Below are 21,445 nucleotides of genomic sequence, written 5' to 3'. Positions count from 1 at the left end.
TGCTGTCGCATCTACCGCTCGTCCGTGTCACTCGCCGACGGTGACAACGGTGAGTGTGACCTGCTGTCGCATCTACCGCTCGTCCGTGTCACTCGCCGACGGTGACAACGGTGAGTGTGACCTGCTGTCGCATCTACCGCTCGTCCGTGTCACTCGCCGGGACGACAGAATTGTATCCCCTTGGAAAGGGTACCTTTCAGACTTATGGTGGCTGTAGTGTAGCTGGGTAGAAACTGGAAAGGTACCCTTTCCGATTTCTAAAAATGTTTTGGTTTTAATGCAAATATGCACTGGAAAGGTATCCCCTCGGAAAGGGTACCTTTCAGGATTTCCTGTACAATGACACAGCAGAAAAATAAACTGGAAAGGTACCTTTTCCGATTTCTTAAAATGCATATTATTTTCTGCTTTAAAATCGTGAAAGTTATCCCCTCTAACCTAACCTTACCTAACCTAATCTAACCTAACATAACCTAAACTAACCTAACCTAAACTAACCTAAACTAAACAAAACAAAACTAACCTAAACTAAACTAACCTAAACCTAACCTAACCATTCCGAGCACAAACATGTCGCAAACTGGAAAGGTTACCTTTCCAAGGGGCTAACTTTCAGGATTTTAAAGCAGAAAATAATATGTAGTTTAAGAAATCGGAAAGGGTACCTTTCTAGTTTATTTTCTGTTGTGTCATTGTACAGAAAATCCTGAAAGGTACCCTTTCAGAGTGGATACCTTTCCAGTACATATTTGCATTAAAACTAAAACATTTTAAGAAATCGGAAAGGGTACATTTTCAGTTTATTTTCTGCTGTGTCATTGTACAGAAAATCCTGAAATGTACCCTTTCCGAGGGGATACAATTCAGCCCCCCCCCCCCCCTCCACCCCGACGGTGACACGTAAATCCTGACCAAAATATATCTACGCACACAGGAGGAAAAATACGTACGTTTTAACAAAAGATTCTTTTGGAAACCAGTTGCCAAGAAATAGTTTTTGTACAACACATGTCTATGGTTATTTTTTGCATATTTGAAACGAGACAATACGAGATAATACTGAGTATTTATTACAAATATTGGCGCATAATTTTACATTTTATTTCAGAATTTTTTGAACCATGGAAAAAATAATCCAACATTTAATAATTGTTTTTATTTGTTTTGTTATTCTTATTAATATGCGCATTTACTACTTTAACAGCTATTCAGGGAGTGGTTTACAAATAACTAACTTTTGGAGGTGTTGGGGCAACACAAAGCATAGTTTCCCGGGTAAAAATCCGAACCCAGTTTTACTGCGAACGTTATTTTGTAGTAGTACAAATTTTTATTGTAAGTGTACAAATTTACAGACATATGTAATTTTACATGAATATTTCAGTCCCTTTAAATCAAATTAAAGTGTATATAAATAAGATTTTCCATTTGTTTGTTTATTTTACAAATCTACAGTTTTGTTATTAGCTTGATGAAATTTATCACACTTGACCTCCGAAACAAGAGAAAAGTCACTGTCTACATGAGATTTCGGAAAACCACATCCCTTACAGCAGTGTTTTTGTATTCTGACAGCACATATTTTAATACAACACTTTTAAGAATACTGAATTTGTATTACATATACATTATTATTTCACAACGTTTTGATAACGTATTAGAAAAGCCACACGGCATTGCGTCGCACTGTTTAAGACTCCTGTTAGTGGATCAAACTGTTAACAGCTGTGTCTCCTTTCGTTTTCTCCCTTTCTTTATCTCTTTTTCAAACGCCATGGAAATGTTTGCGTTCGCTGACACGCCGCTTCTCCCTGCTTCCTGTTACACACTTCCGTCGCATTCACAAAATTACTCCAAACATACCTATGCCATATACCGAGAGCTAAGATGTTATATCTTAAAAGTAAAAGTATGGTCAGGTTAGGTGTGTTGAACAGTATCAGACTTTGTTCAAACTGTCCTCTTGTGTTGTCAGTTTCTTTTATCCAAGTGTCAAATGTCTCGACATGAATTCAATTTTCAACCCATCTGCGGTGTTTTTTTTTAAATATTAATCGTCCCCGAGGTTATTAATTACCGGTAATGAATATATGGTGGTGTTACACCTGTTGGGCTCAAAAAACCATATTTGCGAAGTTTTGGCGCTCTGTGTATGTGTAGGTATTGATTGTACGCGATGGTTACTAAGATGTAATATTTATGTATACTTTTCTTGAATAGCCAGATTTTTTAAAACTTAAACAAAGCATGTTAGGTCTGTTACATATAAAAATAAATACCCTCAAATATTTTTTTTTCGGTAGTGTATGTTTCACACGTCTGGATATTAAATGTTGGTTGGGGTTAGGTCAGCTACATTTAAACTATACTCTTAAATGGTGAAAATGTATGCATTCTCGCGGGGGCTCAGTGAATCTTAAGATTTCATTTTCCCTGTCCTGGGCTTTCCAAACAATTGGGAATCGTATTTGCTCGGGGATCGTAATAGAGTTTCCGGAGTGTTTCGATGCGTGCGCGCGAACCCGAACTTCCCTTTGCGACGCCTGGCCGCGCGGTCTCGAACACATAAATCACGTGATGCGGCGGTCGCATCATGATGGTTTCCTGTTTCCCTACAGCTTGTCATGGGTGCGGTGTTTCGGTCGTAGATACCCTCGAACAGTAGGTACCACGAGCACAGGAGAGTACCGGAACAAAAAAAAAGGGGGGGGGGGATTTAAACAGCGCGGAGACTTAAAACCATTTGTTGAAACAATCTTTATTTCATACGGTATTTAGAGTGGTTTTGTGTTTTGGAAGATTTTTAGAGCTGACGTATTCTATTCACGCTGCTTTTTTGATATGTAAATTCTTAGCTTTCTATTTACGGCATTCGATGGAGTGATTTCGTGAATGGAATGGAAATATGTGACCACGGTGCTGCCATCTGTGGCAGATGGCGGGAACCAACGTTCACAAAGCCTAAATGAAACTTTATAGTCTTAACTGCTTGATGTGTTTTAACAAGATGAGCAGTATTTTAATAGAATTCGTTATCGGAAATGTCCTTGCCGGGGTTTAGTTTTTTTTTTTTCAAGTCTTTTTCGCTTTTATCGGAGCCGTTTAATTATGTAGTTTAACCTTTCGCTCTTCAAATCGAATGATTCGATAGTCGACGTAGCTACTTCGGCAACGAATTCTAGCGGCCGGTGCGGAAATACTTCTGATTCGCGTCCAGAAATGTAGTACAAAATACAATTTTCGTACACTTATCACGCTGGGCATTATTTTAAAGAATTATTCGTCAAATTTCGTGTTAGAGTATCGTATTATAAGTGTATTTTCAACATTATAACACGTGAATTTGATCGTTACCAAGGTTAGAAGTCACACTTTTGTGGCCAGTATTAAAAGGCTCGTTTGCAACTTAATTTTTTTTTTACTTTCTAGTAGGTATGTAATACTATTCAAAACCTTAAGGCCTATCTCCTCTCTCCCACCCCTCTTCCACTAGATCTACAAATGCCTGCCAACAGCAGACGCTACAGACTAAGTGACAGTATACGATCAGCTGTATCATCATGGCGCCTTTTCCAATATCAAAGCACATATCATTTATCGTGCGCACAAAACTCTTCGTGCGCCTGCAAACGTGCTTGAAATGTATGTAGTGTTGTCATATCCAATTAAAACTCAAAATTTTCCTCTGAGACGACGATGGAGCGGGGATTTGTCGGAGGAAAAGTCATTAGTTTCTTGTTCATAAAATATTAAAATTGTAATATTAATACCAAACACTTATAATGATTTTTTATCCAGACTTTTCTCGGGAAATCTACGGCAAATATCCGAAGCGCGTCTTTCCCTGTTTTTCCCCCTTTCAGGCTCACCCCCCACCATCGCATTTTTGGCGGGCAGTTAAAATTTCGTTTTGTAATTGGCGAGGGAGAAGGGTTTGGTCTACGTCTGTACGCTAACTGGTTACAAATGACGGCCAGAAACATGGGACGCGACCGATTCGTGACGCTTACGAGCAATTAGTGTCATCCCCTGAACCCAATCCCCTCCCTTTCTTACCCCTTAGCCCGTAATTAATCACCGAAGTCGGTGCTCCCGTCTTTTTCCCTGTGTTGCCTGTCCCCCATCCCGCCTGTCTGTGCCCCAGACCCAACGAGGTGTAACATCGTAACTCAACAAAAAAAAAATATTCTAAAGCATTTAGCGAATCTTAAAAGAGCCTTCTTCCGAAGCTTTAGTTTCTCCCATTAAAGAGAAATCAATCATAAAATCTTTTTTTTGCCGACCACTTGCATAAGGTGTTTGATGGAAGGGGAAAAAAAGCATTTTTTTGGCGTGACAACGTCTAATAAATAGATGAACGCCGGCTGCACGCACGAAAAATTGTCCCGTAAAGCACATTGTCCCGTTACGCTCATTGTACGCTTTCGCCGCATTTATCTCTCTTCCACTCGATTGGAACAACCATCGATATGACTTTTTCGAGGCACATTAAACTTGAAACACTCCCATTCGTTTCATACTTTTCCTATCATCGTCCTATATTTAACAGAATAACACAGATTGGAAGAAGTTAAATAGAAAACATGTACAAAAGTTATAGTTAAAATAATCTCTTCGTTAAAGTAATAAAAATATTTGAATTAATGAGTGCAAATAAAAGTAAATTTATTAATGCAATTGTTGATTTCATTTCACTCCTTTGTATCCATACAAAATAGTGATAATTCAATAAAAATGAATCAATTTTATTCATAAAAGTATGAAATCATTTCATGAATGTTTTGTTATGACGTTGTCACGTTAAACTATCGTCCGTAAACTGACTTTACAGACAACCAATTTTTTTTAAAAAGAAGTTTTTTTTACTCTCATGCAAACAGGGTGACTGCAGGTTACGGAAGTCATAAAAAAAAAGTAACGAAAGTCACACATAAAACTTGAAGTCTTAAAACTTCAGCCTTTTTAGTATCGTGCATTTACTGTTTTGACTCTTCACTTCAGTGTACAGCCGCACATTTAGGCCGGGCCACACACAGGAAAGAGACACGACACGGCACGACGCGACATTTTGTCTGATGATAGTTGACCTCCACGTGTTCACATGAAAGCAGTGCACACGACGCCACAGAACTACCGTGACCAGACACGAGGCGACGACAGTCGTCGGGGACGCACCGTAACGCCGAAATACCACAACGCCGAACGTACAATAACGCCGAAAACCATAACTCCGAATGCCAAATTGACTACAACGCCGACAGCTAGAAAACTGCTGTGTACCACAACGCAGAATTACCACAATACCGAAATACATTAACCCCGAAAAATGTCATTGCAGGACTGCTACAAAGGTTAGGTTAGGTTAGGTTAGGTTAGGCAAGGTTAGGTTAGGCTAGGCTAGGTTAGGCTAGCCTAGGTTAGGTTAGGTTGTGGTACATTTTTCGGCGTTACTGTATTTCGGCGTTGTGGTACACAGCAGTTTTCTAGCTGTCGGCGTTGCGGTCAATTTGGCATTCGGCGTTATGGTATTCGGCGTTATTGTACGTTCGGCGTTGTGGTATTTCGGCGTTGTGGTAACGACCCCAGTCGTCGCGAGCAGACTTACTGGCGGCTGCAGTGTTCTGCGCATGCGCCAGTGTAAAGACATGCCGCAGTGTGTATAGCTGACTAGTTAAAGACAGTTTTCCGTTGTTAATTTTATTTGAGCAAATAATATTATTTGTAAAATATTTTAATAAAAATTTCCTCAATATTGAGCTGGATGTAGATCGATTCGTATGTTTAATTCAGGAAAAACTTTTTTTTTTATATAATCCATCTTTAAAGGTGCATCACGATAACGATTTGATTTCAAGAATACGAGAAGACGAAACGTAACAACGTAACAGAAATACGGTGTTAAGCTGTCGCGAGGTATCGTGTGTTGTCGTGTTGGGTCTTGACCGATTGTGTGTGCGCCCAGCCTAAATTAAAATATTGTAGACTTCTCACGTAAAAACTTAAATCACGTGGAAATTCTCTCTGAAAAGATTTTAGCTGTACTATTGTTTACGTGTTCAGTGCTACAGGGAAGACAAGGAAAAACTCAGGGAAATTGTATTGTATAAGTGTGTGGGGACACTGTTAATTTAAGATAAAAAACAAAGGCAAATTTTTTTGACGTGAGAACTTCTAATAAATCGATGAACGCCGGTTGCACGCACGAAAAAGTATCCCGTAACGCACATTGTCCTGTTACGTTGTGTCCCGTTACGCTCATTGTACGCTTGCGCCGCATCTATCTCTCTTCCACTCGATTGGAACAACCATCGATTTGACTTTTTCGAGGCACATTAAACTTGAAACACTGTCATTCGTTTCCTACTTTTCCTATCATTGTCCTATCCTTAACAGAATTACACAGATTGGAAGAAGTTAAATAGCAAACATGTATAAAAGTTATAATTAAAATATTCTGTTCGTTAAAGTAATAAACATATTTGAATTAATGAGTGCAAATAAGAGTAAATTTATCAAATAAATTGTAGATTTCATTTCACTCCTTCTTTGTATCCATACAAAATAGTGATAATTCAATAAAAATGATTCAATTTTATTCATAAAAGTATGCAATCATTTCATCGATGTTTTGTTATGACGTCACGTTAAACTATCGCCCGTAAACCGACTTTACGAACAACCAATTTTTTTTAATTTTATGGGATTTGATCAAGCCGGTGGAAACAACTTCGCTGCCTAAAGTTCCAAGTTCTGATTCTTTAAGTTTGCCACCCCCATTGTGAGGATCCGCCTTTCTTCCCTCTTGAACTCGGAGATGGGGGAAAGTGGGCGGCTTTCTTCGTCTGAAGTAACCGTTCTTCTCTCGGGCAAGCTTTCTACCGTCGTGCGAGGAGTGACGGTGGCGTCTGCGCACTCGAGTCACGTAGGCGGGGGCGTTACCACGCGTTACGCCCTTCCTCGTTACTGGGGGAGGGCAGAGGGGGGTGAGAGTGATTGTGCTGCAGAAACGCGGCGTGTGGGAGTCTGTAATTTAATTGCCGTACCGGGGGGGTTGAACGAGGAGGAAGCGTTTCCCAACTCCTTGGAGTCAGGAATCGTCGGTAGATGCCGCGCAGTCCCGTAGTTTAAAGTCACGAACTTTAAATTATCCTTGCGATGGGGAAGACAGATTTAAAAAAAAAAAAAAATTGGTTGTCTGCAAAGTCGGTTTACGGACGATAGTTTGACGTGACGTCATAAAAAAACATTGATGAAATGATCGCATACTTTTATGAATAAAATTGAATCATTTTTATTGAATTATCACTATTTTGTATGGATACAAAGAAGGAGTGAAATGAAGTCTACAATTTAATTGATAAATTTACTTTTATTTTCACTCATTAATTCAAATATGTTTATTACTTTAACTAACAGATTATTTTAACTGTAACTTTTATACATGTTTGCTATTTAACTTATTCCAATCTGTGTTATTCTGTTAAGGATAGGACGATGATAGGAAAAGTAGGAAACGAATGAAAGTGTTTCAAGTATAATGTGCCTCGAAAAAGTCAAATCGATGGTTGTTCCAATCGAGTGGAAGAGAGATAGACGCGGCGCAAGCGTACAATGAGGGTAACGGGTCACAGCGTAACGGGACAATGTGCGTTACGGGACACTTTTTCGTACGTGCAGGAGGCGTTCATCGATTTATTAGACTTTGTCACGTCAAAAATAAAATAATGTAAGCAATTGCTGGTTTACATTGTATGTGGTAGAGAAACCACAAGAATAAGGAAGATAAATACACAAACACACAAGAAAACAATCCAAATAAAATCAATCGATGTCACATGCATAGACAGCACAGAGAATTCCGTGTAAGTAGTCAGTTGGGAAAAATATCAAGAGTGGGCTTCAAAGGACGGGATAGTTGTAACAAAAATAACTATATTTTTAAAAAACAAATAAAAAACACGCTTTTAAAGCACATCAAACTAAAAAGTGGAAAATAATTCTAAATATAATAGCTTAAGCTGAAAATAATAATGAACGAAAATGTCTAGTATTATTGTGGGAAAAAAAAGTGGGTTGCTCGATATACGATAAATATGGCACAAAGCGCCCCACGCTTTTTTTCACAATAATACTAGTATTTTTCGTTCATTATTATTTTCAGCTTAAGCTATTATATCTAGAATTATTTTTCACTTTTTAATTTGATGTGCTTTAAAAGCGTGTTTTTTTTTTTAGTTTTGTTAAGCTATTTTTTTTCACTTTTTAGTTTGATTAATTGTTAAAAATAATTTTTTTAAGTTATCGGTATTAATATTGTAAATCTCCGACAGAAGGTGCACGAATGTAAAATTCTTCTCGAACAGCATAATAAAATTTGAGTTGTTAAATTCTAAAGTAATACTGATGCAGGTAGTATAGTAAATCTTCAACAGAGGGCGGACAGTTGTAAAAAATGCTTCGAACTGAAGAGAAAATTTGCGGTGATAATTTCTAAAAACAATCCAGTTCTGTCGTTTTTACATCGAGTTGAATTAAAAATATTAATTCAACTGGAATACTTTTTTAAGTGGATGAGTTTGTTCTAAGTAAATTATTTTACTTAACATGTATGTCCAACATTTTAATTATAATTTTCAGATTGTTGAAAATATTTAGGTAACTGAATACTTCGTCAGTACAAAATTACGCTAACACACACATAATATTTAGCACAGCTTTTCAACAGAAATTCTGTAATTTCTTAACGCCATTTTTTGCTGCACGTTGCAAAGGAGTAACAAATTTTGAATGATTGTCCATAGGAGGATTGACGAAACCCCAGTCGAAGTACAGTTCAGTTTACGTCACCAATTCCAAAAATTGCTTAAAAAAATTAATTTTGCAGCCATGGATGGGATTTGAACCCACGCCTAAGAAGTCTGTCGTTTCGTGTCGACTAAGACTTGCGCCTTATTCCGCTCGACCAACGAACTAACTGAGCGCTATGGAATGCACTGTGTAATAAGCCTCTTGCTCTCACGTAGAAGATACCTGAGGAAATTATTTAATTCTGACGATCCTGATCAGGATAATAAGATAAACTTATCAAATTATTGTAGTGTCATCGGTTCTTGATAAGTGTACAAAGTTTCAATTAAATCTGTCCTTTTAAAGTGGGTCAAAATCGAGTCCAAAGTAGTCGGTTGCAAACAAGCTCACAAACAAACATACAGGTGAAGATAATAAAAGCTGTGTAAAAAAAAAGAAAATACAGACAAACAACAACAGTCTAGATATTACAGCGACAAACAGACTCCAACGAGGATACAAAGAACAGCTATTCTGGACAACAGAACGACGATGACGCAGACGAACCTTCCTAAGGGCCGGTTTCACCAAGCAGGTTTAATTTTGTTACAAAACGAGATTTACAAAACTAGATGAAGAATAATCGTAAGTTTAATTCCGACTTGTGTTTCACCATCGTTACATAAGTTTAAATTAATCGAGATTTCTAAAACTCGATTTATAAATGCCTTCCACATAAAAACACCCATTACCTAGTAATATACCCTAATATCTGCCGGAGATACCCGAATATGGATTTTTTTCCCCTTCTTGTAGATGCAGCTTTTGGCCGAGCGTAATTTATGGTGGCCGCATGAACCTAAAAAAAACTTGTTTTTATTTTTTTGAAAAATTAGTAATACCATGTAAATTGTCATATCGCATATAAACATGATTGGCAATGGTGCAGTTTCAGCTAATTAAAGAAAAGCGACAAAGAAGACGAAATCTTTCGCCACATGAGAAGACAGTTTTGTTAGATCAGGTAACGGAACACTTCTCTGTGATTGATAATCGTCGTACAGATGCTGTCACACAAAGCAGAAGGCGAAAGAATGGGAGATTATTGCGGCCGAATTCAATTCGATTTGCAATCAATACCACCGAATGCCAGACCAGCTGAAATCGTCGTGGGAGAAACTGACGAGAAAGATACATGCCGACAACCGAATTGAAACGTTATGCACAGGTAAGGTATTTTATGGCATTCATGCTGATTGTTTTGGTTGCAGTGGCCTTTTTTTTCTCCATCCGAATCTTCTTCTTCTTCAAATATAACACTGTAAGCTGCTCGAGCCATTTGTTTACATACGTTAAGCGAGATTAGCTGCGCAAACTGGAAGAACTTGGCCAGTTAATATAAAATCTCGCTTTACTCTGGAAAATCGAGATTACGCATGTGGTGAAACGCACAATCGACTAAACGAGTTTATATTGAAACTAATCGAGATTAATTTGCTTAAACTACGTTGGTGAAACCGGCCCTAAGACAAGACAGTTGCGACGTTTCGGAAACTGAGATATGTTCCTGCCATCAGGCACAAACAGTCTGATAGCGATACAGGGGAGAAGAAATGCATTGACCCCCTCTCCTGGCGCGGCCAATGACAGACGAGCACTCACCTGATTGGTCGCGTCCCTGGAACTACCTGAAGAAATTTCGACTCCTCGATTTAGGTTGGAGACTCACATGCACAAAAACAGATATTCTGTAACCGATTGCGATGACACCTGGACATGAATCTAAGCCCAAGACTGTGCTTGGCGCATTACAAGTAACTGATTCCACTTGGCTAAATCAAGCAGAACATAATCAACTTACAGATGAATTTGCAAGATGCAGATCTTTAAAATATAACTTCTGGCTGGACTGTGTATACGACAAACCATTTCCGTTCGAGGACAAAGTGAAGAAGTGCGCATTTAAAACAGTGAATACTCCCATTCACAATTCTGACGATGTGAAGCAGTCTGTTAAACACAATATCGAGAAAGTCTGTCAGGAAGAAAAAGACTATGTAGGTAAATGATCTGGCGGATCTAAACCATTAAGAGCTGAGAATCAGTCAGTTCAAGCCAATGCAGAACTAAATGATTATTAGATTGCTAACTTTCAAAAGAGTTCATGTAGTAGAGTAGAAATTATGTAATAAATCTTTATATGTAACAATCTTAAGAAATTTTCGAACCTGTAATTTATTTTAGTAATTTTGATTAAATTATTTTTTTTGTGTTGATTATGTAATAGTTCGAATCAATCATTATTCAACAAATGATTTTTTTTATGAATTTTTAAATTTTTCGCGAATCTCTAGATTAATAAATACAGATTTCCAAGGTGTCGAACAAGACGGCCGAAAAAATGGCGGAAGCCCCGAAAATAAATAATTACTGCACTCTAGCTGGTAAAAATTAAACTAACGTGGCGGTAGTGCATTCTAGCAGACGAAAACAAAATGGCGGACATGACATACTGGCTGATGCAATACATACATTAGCATTCGTAGTGGGAAGTAAGTCTGTCGGTGATCTTCGTGGAGTAAAGATCAGTCGCCATTTTTTTTTGCTCTCACCGGGTTCGAACCATAGACTCTATGATGTAAGTGCTTTTTACATTTAAAAAAAATTTTTTTTTCCGAATTTTTAAAATAATTACTGATTTTAAAGAAGTTGGACGATTTTAGAAATTTCGAAATATTTTAAATCAAATTTTTATTAATTAAATATTTCAATTAATTAAAAAAAAGTTTCCCTATCTCCTAGCATAAAGATCTACACATATCTTAGAAAAACACAATGAATATGGTTTAATCATAAACTTCTTTGTAAATATTTATTTTAGTAGTAGTTTTATTCTTGACTAGGATATATTTGGTACTAGCTGACCCGAAAGACGTCCTGTCATTCAATTCAAACTGGAATACTATACTAAAAATACTTATTTCTACTGTTGTATGTTTTGATATTGTATATGTTTGTACTTTTTTATTATCTCTATAACATATTGTTTATTGTAATGCTTGTTGATACACAACATTGTTAGTTTTCTTTCCTGGCGCGTAAATACAGGGTGTTCACAAATGATTGGAGCGATTTCATGAGGTTGCTGTGGGTGCATTTATCAACATATCGGGATGAAACTTGGCAGTCATGTGCACAAACTCAACAAATTTTTTTGTGACTTTACAAGTGTTCGATATGTTGACCCTTTGCGATCCTGCACACATCAACCCTAAAATCAAGATCTTCCCAAACATTATGAAGCATGTCCGTGTCAATGCGATCAAAATTCATGCGATACACGTGAGTGTGGTATGTCCACGCATGCCGCTATAACTCCGCGACCCACCCCGTCAGACCCACGGGGGTTCGTTGTATGGTATGGTAGCCCTCCAAATCCCATCAATGAATAAATGCTTCGGTTTGGAACTGCAAGGGGCTGGGTTCGGAGATATAGGGGTGTCGAAAGAGGGCATCGCACCAATGGACTTCTTATTGGAAGTCAGCGAAGCAGCTGGGAATCGAGTGCCGAGATTAGCCAGAATGTTCTAGAAAGTTTGAGAATGTTTCGAAATGTTGCAGAATCTTCCAGGAGGTTCGACAGTGTTGTAGAAAGTTATAGAATCATCCAACAGTTTCGATGAAGTTCTATGATGTTTCACAAAATTATTTAGTGTTCCATAATGTTCCACAATATTTTTTTAATGTTCCCTAATGTCAAATAATGTTCCACAATATTATTTAATGTTCCATAATGTCAAATAATGTTCCACAATATTATTTAATGTTCCGTAATGTCAAATAATGTTCCACAATATTATTTAATGCTCCAGAATGTAAAATAATGTTCCAGCATGTTCGATAATGTTTTGTAACGTCCCGGGAGGTTGTGGACCTTCGAAGGGACTACCGGTCCCGGTCTGACAGGAGCTAGTGAATGGATGAAGGAAACACGGGCGGGATCGCATGGGCTGGCTTGTTGCAGGCCTGCGGAAGGTGTACCCCTACTACTTCACCTTCACGACCTTCACGAAGGGCCGCTGGGTCGGCGAGAAGATCCTGGACGTGTTCGCCCGAGAGTTCCGGGCGCACCCGGCGGAGGAGTATGTGAGTGTGCTCGTTCGCGCGCGCCTGACGTCACGCGTCGCCCTCGGCAGAGCCTGCGCCGAGAGGACCAGAGACCTCGCTCACAGAGCCCTTGTCACGGCACTCATTTCACTCACTTCACACGGCTAGAAATCACAGCAAGTTTACGGACTTTTGAAACGAGGAATTTAACTCAAATAAATTAAGAGTTCTTCTTAAAGTTCAAAATAACTGAATCCTTGTAGAAAATACGCCGTATTTCGACTTCCAAGTTGTATTTTTGATTTAAAAAAATCTAAATACACATTTCGACAAAATAAAAAGTATTTTTACTGTAGACTCAAAACCACTTTATGAATGGTTTGTTAATACACCGAGCATTTTCTTTTGGATTCATGTTCAAGGTAAGTGAAATCAGTGACCGTAAATTTTCGAAGACAGCCGTAAATTGACGTAGATCCCAGAATAATTTGTAACCGCGTTCTACGTGAACTGAAGTTGAAATTTTTTTTTAACAATGCGCTTACTATACTCACATCACTCATTTTATCCTCTCATGGCACTGTATTCTTTCACTTCACACCATTAACTCACTCAAAACACTTTATAGTTGTATTTACGTAAATCAAACTCGGGTGTGGCCTTTTGAAGGAATTCAGAATTTTATTTATTTTTGTTAAATTATTCATCGAATAAGAAATGTTTTGCTAAAGGGAAATTTTATTTAATTTTGAGTCGTTTTTGGCTTAAAAAATAAATAAATTTTGGAAGTCAGAAGGGTCATTGCAATCCAGTATACCAGCTCCTCGTCTTGAACATTGCTCTGGGAGATACATATAACCATACCACTTTAATAGTCTGTTGATTTGACTTCATGGTGCTTTCCTTAATCAATTCTTAGACATTTTTCAGTCCGGACAGGTCTGAATGTGACAGAACAATTAATTTGCTAATTTTTTTATTGGCTTTGTTTTTATTAGGGCATGTAAAGGAACTGTTACACATTGCAGAAGTCACAAAAATTCACTATAGTTTGATGTTTATAGTATTTTCCTGGTAATATGAATATTTTGAAATCTACTTTCTGGCATTTCATATTTTAACGCCGACTTGACAGGCAGAATACACATAACAAGGTTTACTTTATATGTATATTGTCCCTTAATAAATTTACGAAACGTGAACTTTAATCATTCGTATGAATTGCATGAATTTATACATAATATCTTCAGTAAAACATATTCTTCAGGATTCAAGTGAAGAAAATTATAAATATTGTTTAGAAAATAATCTAAAAAAACCTTGATTTGTGAAAATGATGTCAGTCGAGAAGATAATTAATACGTTCTATTTTGGAAGATAATATGTTCTGTTAAATAAAATTTGTGAATGTGCAGCAAATCTCAAAATACCATTTTAATGACACATTTTGTGTTTCGTGATCATTAGTCTTATTTTTGCCACTTGAGTTCATAAATTGCTCGAAAAATGTCTGAAAATTTACGAACGTAGAGCTCAGGTATTTTCTACATCATCAAAATGTGATGCTTTGCTTTTCAGGAGAGGTGTATAAAAGCTGGAACTCTGACAGTCAACTATGAGAAAGTGGATGTTGACTATCGACTTAAGCATAATGACTTGCTGGCCAATGTCGTACACAGGTAAATTATAACTTTAACCCTAATTTTGCTTACTTATATTTTGGAACTTTAAATAGGATTTTAATTCTTCTTGTAATATCTGGGAAGTTTATGGAAACATATTTTTGTATTTTATTTTTGAATAGTTGGTTTTTCAGTCTCTTAAATAGTTATTACTCAGAGTAAAATATGTCTAAATTTAAAGCAGTGGTTAATGTAATGAGTATGTGTAATAAACATGACCTGAGATGCACTCATGCTGTTTGAATCAGCATTTAGTTCCAATGAACTAGCCAGCATATCATGGGTAACTAGAAAAATAAGTGTGACAGTTATGAAATACAGGAACGAAGCATTGAGGAAAATGGGAGCATCTCCAGAAAATTGGATTGTCTCACACCAAATATCTCTCTATCGCTGGATAGCTCTTGCGATTAAACTGGAGGGAAAATTGCTACCGGGAAGTTAGTGATCAGTTGACAGGATTAGTCTTGGGTAAACGTTGTATGCAGTTTTACCTGTGTTTGTAAAACCATTGTCTACTTCGCTTTCCATGTACAAGAAACATTTTTAAGTGTGCACTTCCCTATCTGCACATAATTGTGACATGGACAGTTCTTGTACATGTGCATGTGAAACGTTTTCTTGAAAGTGTATCTCGGGTTAGCTTCATTTTGATCTTTGTGTAGCATGGTAATTATTAGCTTAAATTTATCATTACTCCTCGGATTCACATGAATTAAGCATGAATGATTATTATTAGGCTTTTGTGAATAATAATATTGTAAATATGGTGGAGGGAATAATAATAGATTCGAGGTTTGGACGAAGGTTTTAAGCAGTTTATGCAGAAGTCATTATCCAATGTGTATCATCTACACTAAATTATTTGATACTCCGTATAAATTATCTTGTCATGTGACGTGTGGCCGTCCGTATGCTTATCAAAAAAAAGTCCTACTTCTGGAGATACCGACATATGATAAAAAAAAAAATTGTGGCGATGAGCATGAATTTTAGCATTCGTAACCAAGATAATTTCATAGTTACGAATTCTAAAATTCCCGCCTTGTTGCCAAGGACACATGCCTTTCAAAACCCTCGTCCGAATTTGTAGTTCTTGTACAATTGTTGCTTTGAATGATAAGATTTGTATTGATCCACCTTTATCTTTGGAGGCCGTGGTCATTAATGGGGATTAGGCATTTTGGATTTTTCAATTTTTTTTATTTCATATAATTCCAATTTTGTATGTTTCTTCCCAACTTTTGGCATGTTAAAGCATAACTATCATCTCCCAAATCTTCTATACCTTGTTGCCACTGCAGATTTGCTTACAGGCTCCAGTCTGTAAGCGCCGCGAGGAAATAACGTATTATTTCACACGGGCGACTACAACAACTACAGTGATAATCACACTGGTTCGCAAGTGTTGACTTTAACATGCAGCCAAAGCTAAGTCCATGTCATGTCGAGAAAAAGAAATCAATACGGAAGCTTTGTCGCAAGCGGTATCAAAATTTTGTGACACTTTAAACATGGCGAGGCCGAAATTCCCATTAACGCGTCGGCTCATGATGTGGCGAGGGTCGTGCTGGTTCGGCGACTCATATCTATGAGCACCGAGTGGGGAGTGAGGTGGTTCGGAGCCCACCGCGACCCTGGCGTCCCGCGGGAAGCCTTCTTTTCACAGACGAGAGAGCAAAAAACCCGAAGTTCCTCGAAGTTCATGCTTTTTTTTCCCCCGTATCTTTTATGTAGCTATCCCAACCAAATCAACCGTCCACAATGTTTTAAAGTATTTATAGTGTAGCTAACCTAACCTAATTGACCATTAGTATCAGTTTATCAACACTGCCATATTTATTTACAATGAACAAAAAAAAAACCGAAGATGCACGATCGGGCGTTTGGCTCTCTAGTCTGTGAAAATAAGGATTTCCGCGTCCCGCAGCCTCGTGACGACAGGGGAGGCCGCATCGTGCATGGAATCCGAACCACTTCACAGAATTGTGTGTGGTTGGTCTCGTCGGCTAGATATTTTCATTAACGGAGATCTGAATGTGCAGAAATAGTCCGTACAATTGCAATGGTTTTTCATGAAAATAAGGGCTTAAAATAAAATACATGAAAAAAAGGCGTGCCTGTCAAATTATTAAAATATTATTAGAAATCTTAAATCTTAGAACGATATATATCTATATTTTTCTTTAACAATTGTCTAATATAATGTTTAAATAAGGTAAAATTATTTTAAAATTGAAGTATATTTCATTTCTTAGATTTGGTTACTGTAGAGGCTTTTCATGTGTTTTTGTAATCATTTTACTGCCAGTTATTTTTAAAATAATTGTTTGTTCTTTCCAAGTCCTTATTTTATTTTAAAAAAACTTATGAAATTTTTTAATTATACACTGTATTGACTTTCTGTACATTTAAGTCTCAGTAATGAAAATATCTAGCCAACATAACCAACTTCCTCGAATTCTGACAAGTTGTTCATATTCTATTATCGTTCTTGTATTGTCATTCATGCACGATGCGTCCTTTCCTGTCCCCTTAAGACTCAGCCTCGCACCCCATATTGTTGTTGTTGTTGGTTTGTTTTAGTTTTCTTGTCATTACTACTATTTAAGAGCTATTTCTACAACTTCAACACGATACCTCCCTTTGCAGTTGTTGTTCCGTCACTGATATTTCCAACTTTTACCCGCCGAGTGTTAAACATAATGAGTGTAAAATGTCGCGCAAGTGATAATAGTTACGAACATTCGCGCGAACTTTTCAAATTCCGCCGACCTGGTCCAGTGGCTAGCGTGTCTGGCTGCCGTGCCGAGGGGCCCGGGTTCGAGTACCGGCCGTCAGACCTCCTCCCCTGGGGTCAGGACTGGGTGTTTGCGATGTCCCGCGGAAGGCAATGGCAATCCACCGCGGGACCATTCCTGCCTTGGCAAGCAAACGGCTGTCACGACCGTGTCGTCACCGAGTGAAAGCTTGAAACGACTCGTCGTGTTACACCTGATGAACATGTTGTTACGAGTGGGGAAAAACTGGTTCGTAAAGGATAGCCCAATTAATTTCATACAGTTATTTTGCTAATAATATTAATTTACATTACTAATTAAATCACCACACTTTAATGTCTGTTCACAAATCACTAAGTATCTGTCCAGTTCATACAGTTCGCACTCCTCACTGGAGCTGGGCTCAACAGTGGTTCGCCCCTTACCTCGCGCCTGTCCTCACACACAGTCTCGCGCCACTCAGTCGCACTCTCACGGTCCCGTCGCTCCGTGTTTGCGTCGCCCGCCATGGTTGGGTGGGGGGGGGGGGGGGGCTGTGTTTCTCTCACCCTCTTCGCTGGACTCGCGCTTCGCCCAACAAGCACTTTCGGAACTCATCGCGGAGGCCGGCGTCGCCGATTTTATACCACTTGGCCGTCTTTCTGGAATGGACTGGAGTGGTTGTGACGTGTGTCGCGTCAATCCCGGGCCAACCCGAATTCCCGAAGCATCCCGAATAAAGGTGCATATTCACGCCAGTCCACGCGGCGGCCTCTGAAAGTCCGCAGGATTCCCAGGCTGCCAAGGGATAGATGACAGCGCCGAGGAAGGAGGGAGTGGTGGTAGGGGGTGGCGAGGTTTGGCCGCTCTAATCCCCAAAGGTATGCGCGCGTGACGTCAGTGGCCGTGCGGGACCGCTGGAAGAATCGCTCAGGTACCCGGCCTTGCCTCCCAGTGCGCTACTAACAACATGTCGGAAATATTAGTAAAAGAACGAAAAACGCAAGGGGAGGCACGTGTTAAAATATTTTAGGATAAGCCTTTAAATAATAGTAATGAGGAGATAATTAAAAAAATTCAACATAACTTTTGAGACCGTGGCTTAAAACCGCAGCCTTGATCCACGTTCGCTGGAGTTTGTGAGATATGCAGCATTGAGTTCTATGTGTCTTGTTATATTTGTCGGTGTTTTATGTTTGTATTAGTTTCTGTTCTTGTTGTGAGGAAAAGGAACTTTATAATAATAAAAGTTTTCTGGTTTCCTGCCTGTCGCTCAAGTTTATTGCTTATGCTTCTGTACATATTGAGCCTTTAACATACATGGTTTTTTTTTTCTCGCTCTCTTATGTTTCTGTATTTTCGCTTCTTTAGCATGTTGGTAAAGTAAATACTACTGAATATTTTCTTATCACTAATTTTGTGGAATTTATTTAGAACCATTGATGACCAAATTGCATTTTTATTTTTTTCCAGTGATTACGAAAACACTAAACGTTAGTTATTTTCTTGTGCTGCTGCTTTTATGCAAAATAAATAAATTTAATAACTAAACTGAGCTATATAAAATGTTCTTTTGCTTAAAATTAAGTGTAGCCGTAGGAAAAAGGAACTTTTTTGGAGTCATCTGTACTTACATAATGTAATTTGTTGTGCATATGAACTATACAGTTAGCATTGCTATTTTAAGTATTTATTTGTTGTTAAATCATTTTCTTTAATTACAAATATTTTCTTTTATCAAAAAGTAGTTTGATGAGCATCGCTTTGCACAGTACACATTGTTGCTATTTGTTCACCATGTCATACACGACATTAATTGTGATTACCTCCACAAACAATACATTGTGCATGTGTCTACGCATACACACAATTCAAGCTCACCGTGCATGATCAAAGTTAACGAATACAAGTGAATGTAGTATGGAATTAATTGGAAGACGTGTGGTTTTGGTTTTGAATTCTTTTTTTATTATTATGTTAAGAGATAACGTCAACACAGGCGTGATTACTAACTAGCCGTGCCAGCTCCAAAAATTGTAAATGTTATCTCGCCTGTTGACTCAGCGGTTATAATTCCTGGCTAGTGAGCCAAAGGCACTCTTTTCGAATCCCGGGCGGGTATGTAGAGTTGCTCTTGTGAAAAATGTCCTTACCGAGACTAGATTTGCCTGTTGTGTTGTTTCTTCGTCCCTACACTGCGAAGACAATGACAGACCTCCTAGATCTATCACTGCGACTAGACAATGACAGATCTCCGCAGATCCATCACTGCGACTTTAACTGGGGGTCACCGTTCTTAGACACGAATCATCATTGTCATCGTAAATGTTCCTTTGAGTTAAATGTTAGAGTACCATGAAAATTTTATATTGAGGTTTATATACTTATTATCTTTATAAGGCTGTGTGCCGTGCTTTTCAATTAAAATATTAGTGTATTTTTTCACTATACACACTATATACATGTATTTTTTAGTGCCATACATTATCTTCTTGTTGTAGTTTGCTTTGATCATGGATGTACTGAAAAAACATGTTCACGTCCTAATTTCCTAGCATGTGAATGTGTGGTTCACTGAAGTAGTTTTAGACGGTATCTAACTATATTAGTCTCTCTTGAGTGACACAAAATTTTATGCATCCCTTCACACGTATGTCACTTAAATAATTAGATATATCTTGTGTGATTTCATTACTGCAATACATACTTACGACGCGCCGTTTATTTGTAGTCGTAATTAAAAATATGCTTAAATTTGCACCGTATTCGGGGACCAAAATAAAAAGCAACACATTTTTAATGTGTTTATGTTTAGTGAAGAACCTTCGAATACATTTAAAACTATATTTTTTTGTAAAAAAAAAATATGCAAATGACTATTCCCACGCGGTTAAAATCAAAACCCAACATTCAAAATGTAAAAAAAAAAATTTAAAATTATAAGTAGTATATAATAGGGCATACTGGATCAGGATGCAGGATGTGGTGCCGGTGCCGGTGTCCGCCATCTTGGATTTGTGACGTCACGGCGGCAAAAATTCCTCAAAATTCCTCAAAAATGACTCAAAATGACTCAAAATTTCCCGTTTTAAGAAAAAATTTCCCGTTTTCGAGGGAAAAATTCCCGTTTCGAGGGAAAATTTCCCGTTTTATTCCTTAAAAATCCCAACGGCTAGAAATGTCCTGATAGAGGCTTAAGCATCCTTAACTCAAGCCTCAGTTAAGCCTCTATCAGGATGTGACCTTGACCTTTGACCTTGACCCCGACGGCCATCTTGGATCCACCATCTTGGATGACGTCATTTCGTTTTCTCGAACATTCCGGCATTGTGTTATCCGCCATTTTGAATTATGACGTCATCGTTGCAATTTCCGTTACGGCCGCCATCTTTAAATTTATTATCCGATTTTAATGAAAAAAATATTTTAAAATTATAAAAAAATTAAATAAAAAAATTTTTAATAACATATTTAAAAAACAAACATTTACAACACGGAGCTCGGAGTCCTCGGTTCGAACCCGACGAGTGCAAAAAAAAATAAAAATGGCGACCGATCCTTCCCTCGTGGTGGACGCAGGCATACTGACTCCCTCCACTTTTTTTCAAAGCATATATATCGTCAGGTAGTATGACGTCATGTCCGCCATCTTGCCCTCGTCTGCTGGAAGCCATCATCAGTGTATCGTCGGCGAGAGTGCGCTGACGCCATGTTAGTTTAATTCTTATCCGCTAGAGTGCAGTAATCATTTATTATTGCTGTGACACCCGCCATCTTGTCATTTGGCCGCCATCTTGAAAATCCGTAATTATTTAGCTAGAAATTCGGGAAAAATTCCAAAATTCATTAAATAAATTTGTAATCTATATACTGATTGATTAGGTCGACTAAGGTCCTTGGTACGATCTAGGACGATGCAAAAAAATTAAATATAACATCAATTTAACATAATAGTAACAGGTTCGAGAAATAAAACACCACAAAGTCGTTTACAAACATAATATTTATTACACAATTTCTATCCTACTACAGAATCACTTGCGAAAGCCAGCAAACTTATAAACATTTAGCTTTGCATAGACGTGCAACGACTACTTCTTAGCTCCAATC

At 38.0% G+C, this 21,445-nt stretch overlaps 1 protein-coding gene across 1 annotated transcript in view; it reads left to right on the top strand.

Annotated features, from left to right (window-relative positions):
- The window catches only part of LOC134536769 (uncharacterized), a 791,154-nt gene that overhangs the window by 704,840 nt on the left and 64,869 nt on the right, over window positions 1–21,445 (top strand). Inside the window, exons 4-5 of the mRNA XM_063376681.1 lie at window positions 12,812–12,933; window positions 14,473–14,573. Coding sequence (XP_063232751.1) covers window positions 12,812–12,933; window positions 14,473–14,573 — 223 coding nt within the window. The remainder of the gene's footprint in view (window positions 1–12,811; window positions 12,934–14,472; window positions 14,574–21,445) is intronic.

Source organism: Bacillus rossius, chromosome 11 (assembly GCF_032445375.1).
Source record: "Bacillus rossius redtenbacheri isolate Brsri chromosome 11, Brsri_v3, whole genome shotgun sequence".
Lineage (NCBI taxonomy): Eukaryota > Metazoa > Arthropoda > Insecta > Phasmatodea > Bacillidae > Bacillus > Bacillus rossius.
Note: the sequence above shows the minus strand (reverse complement) of the source record. Positions and strands in the feature narration are given on the sequence as shown.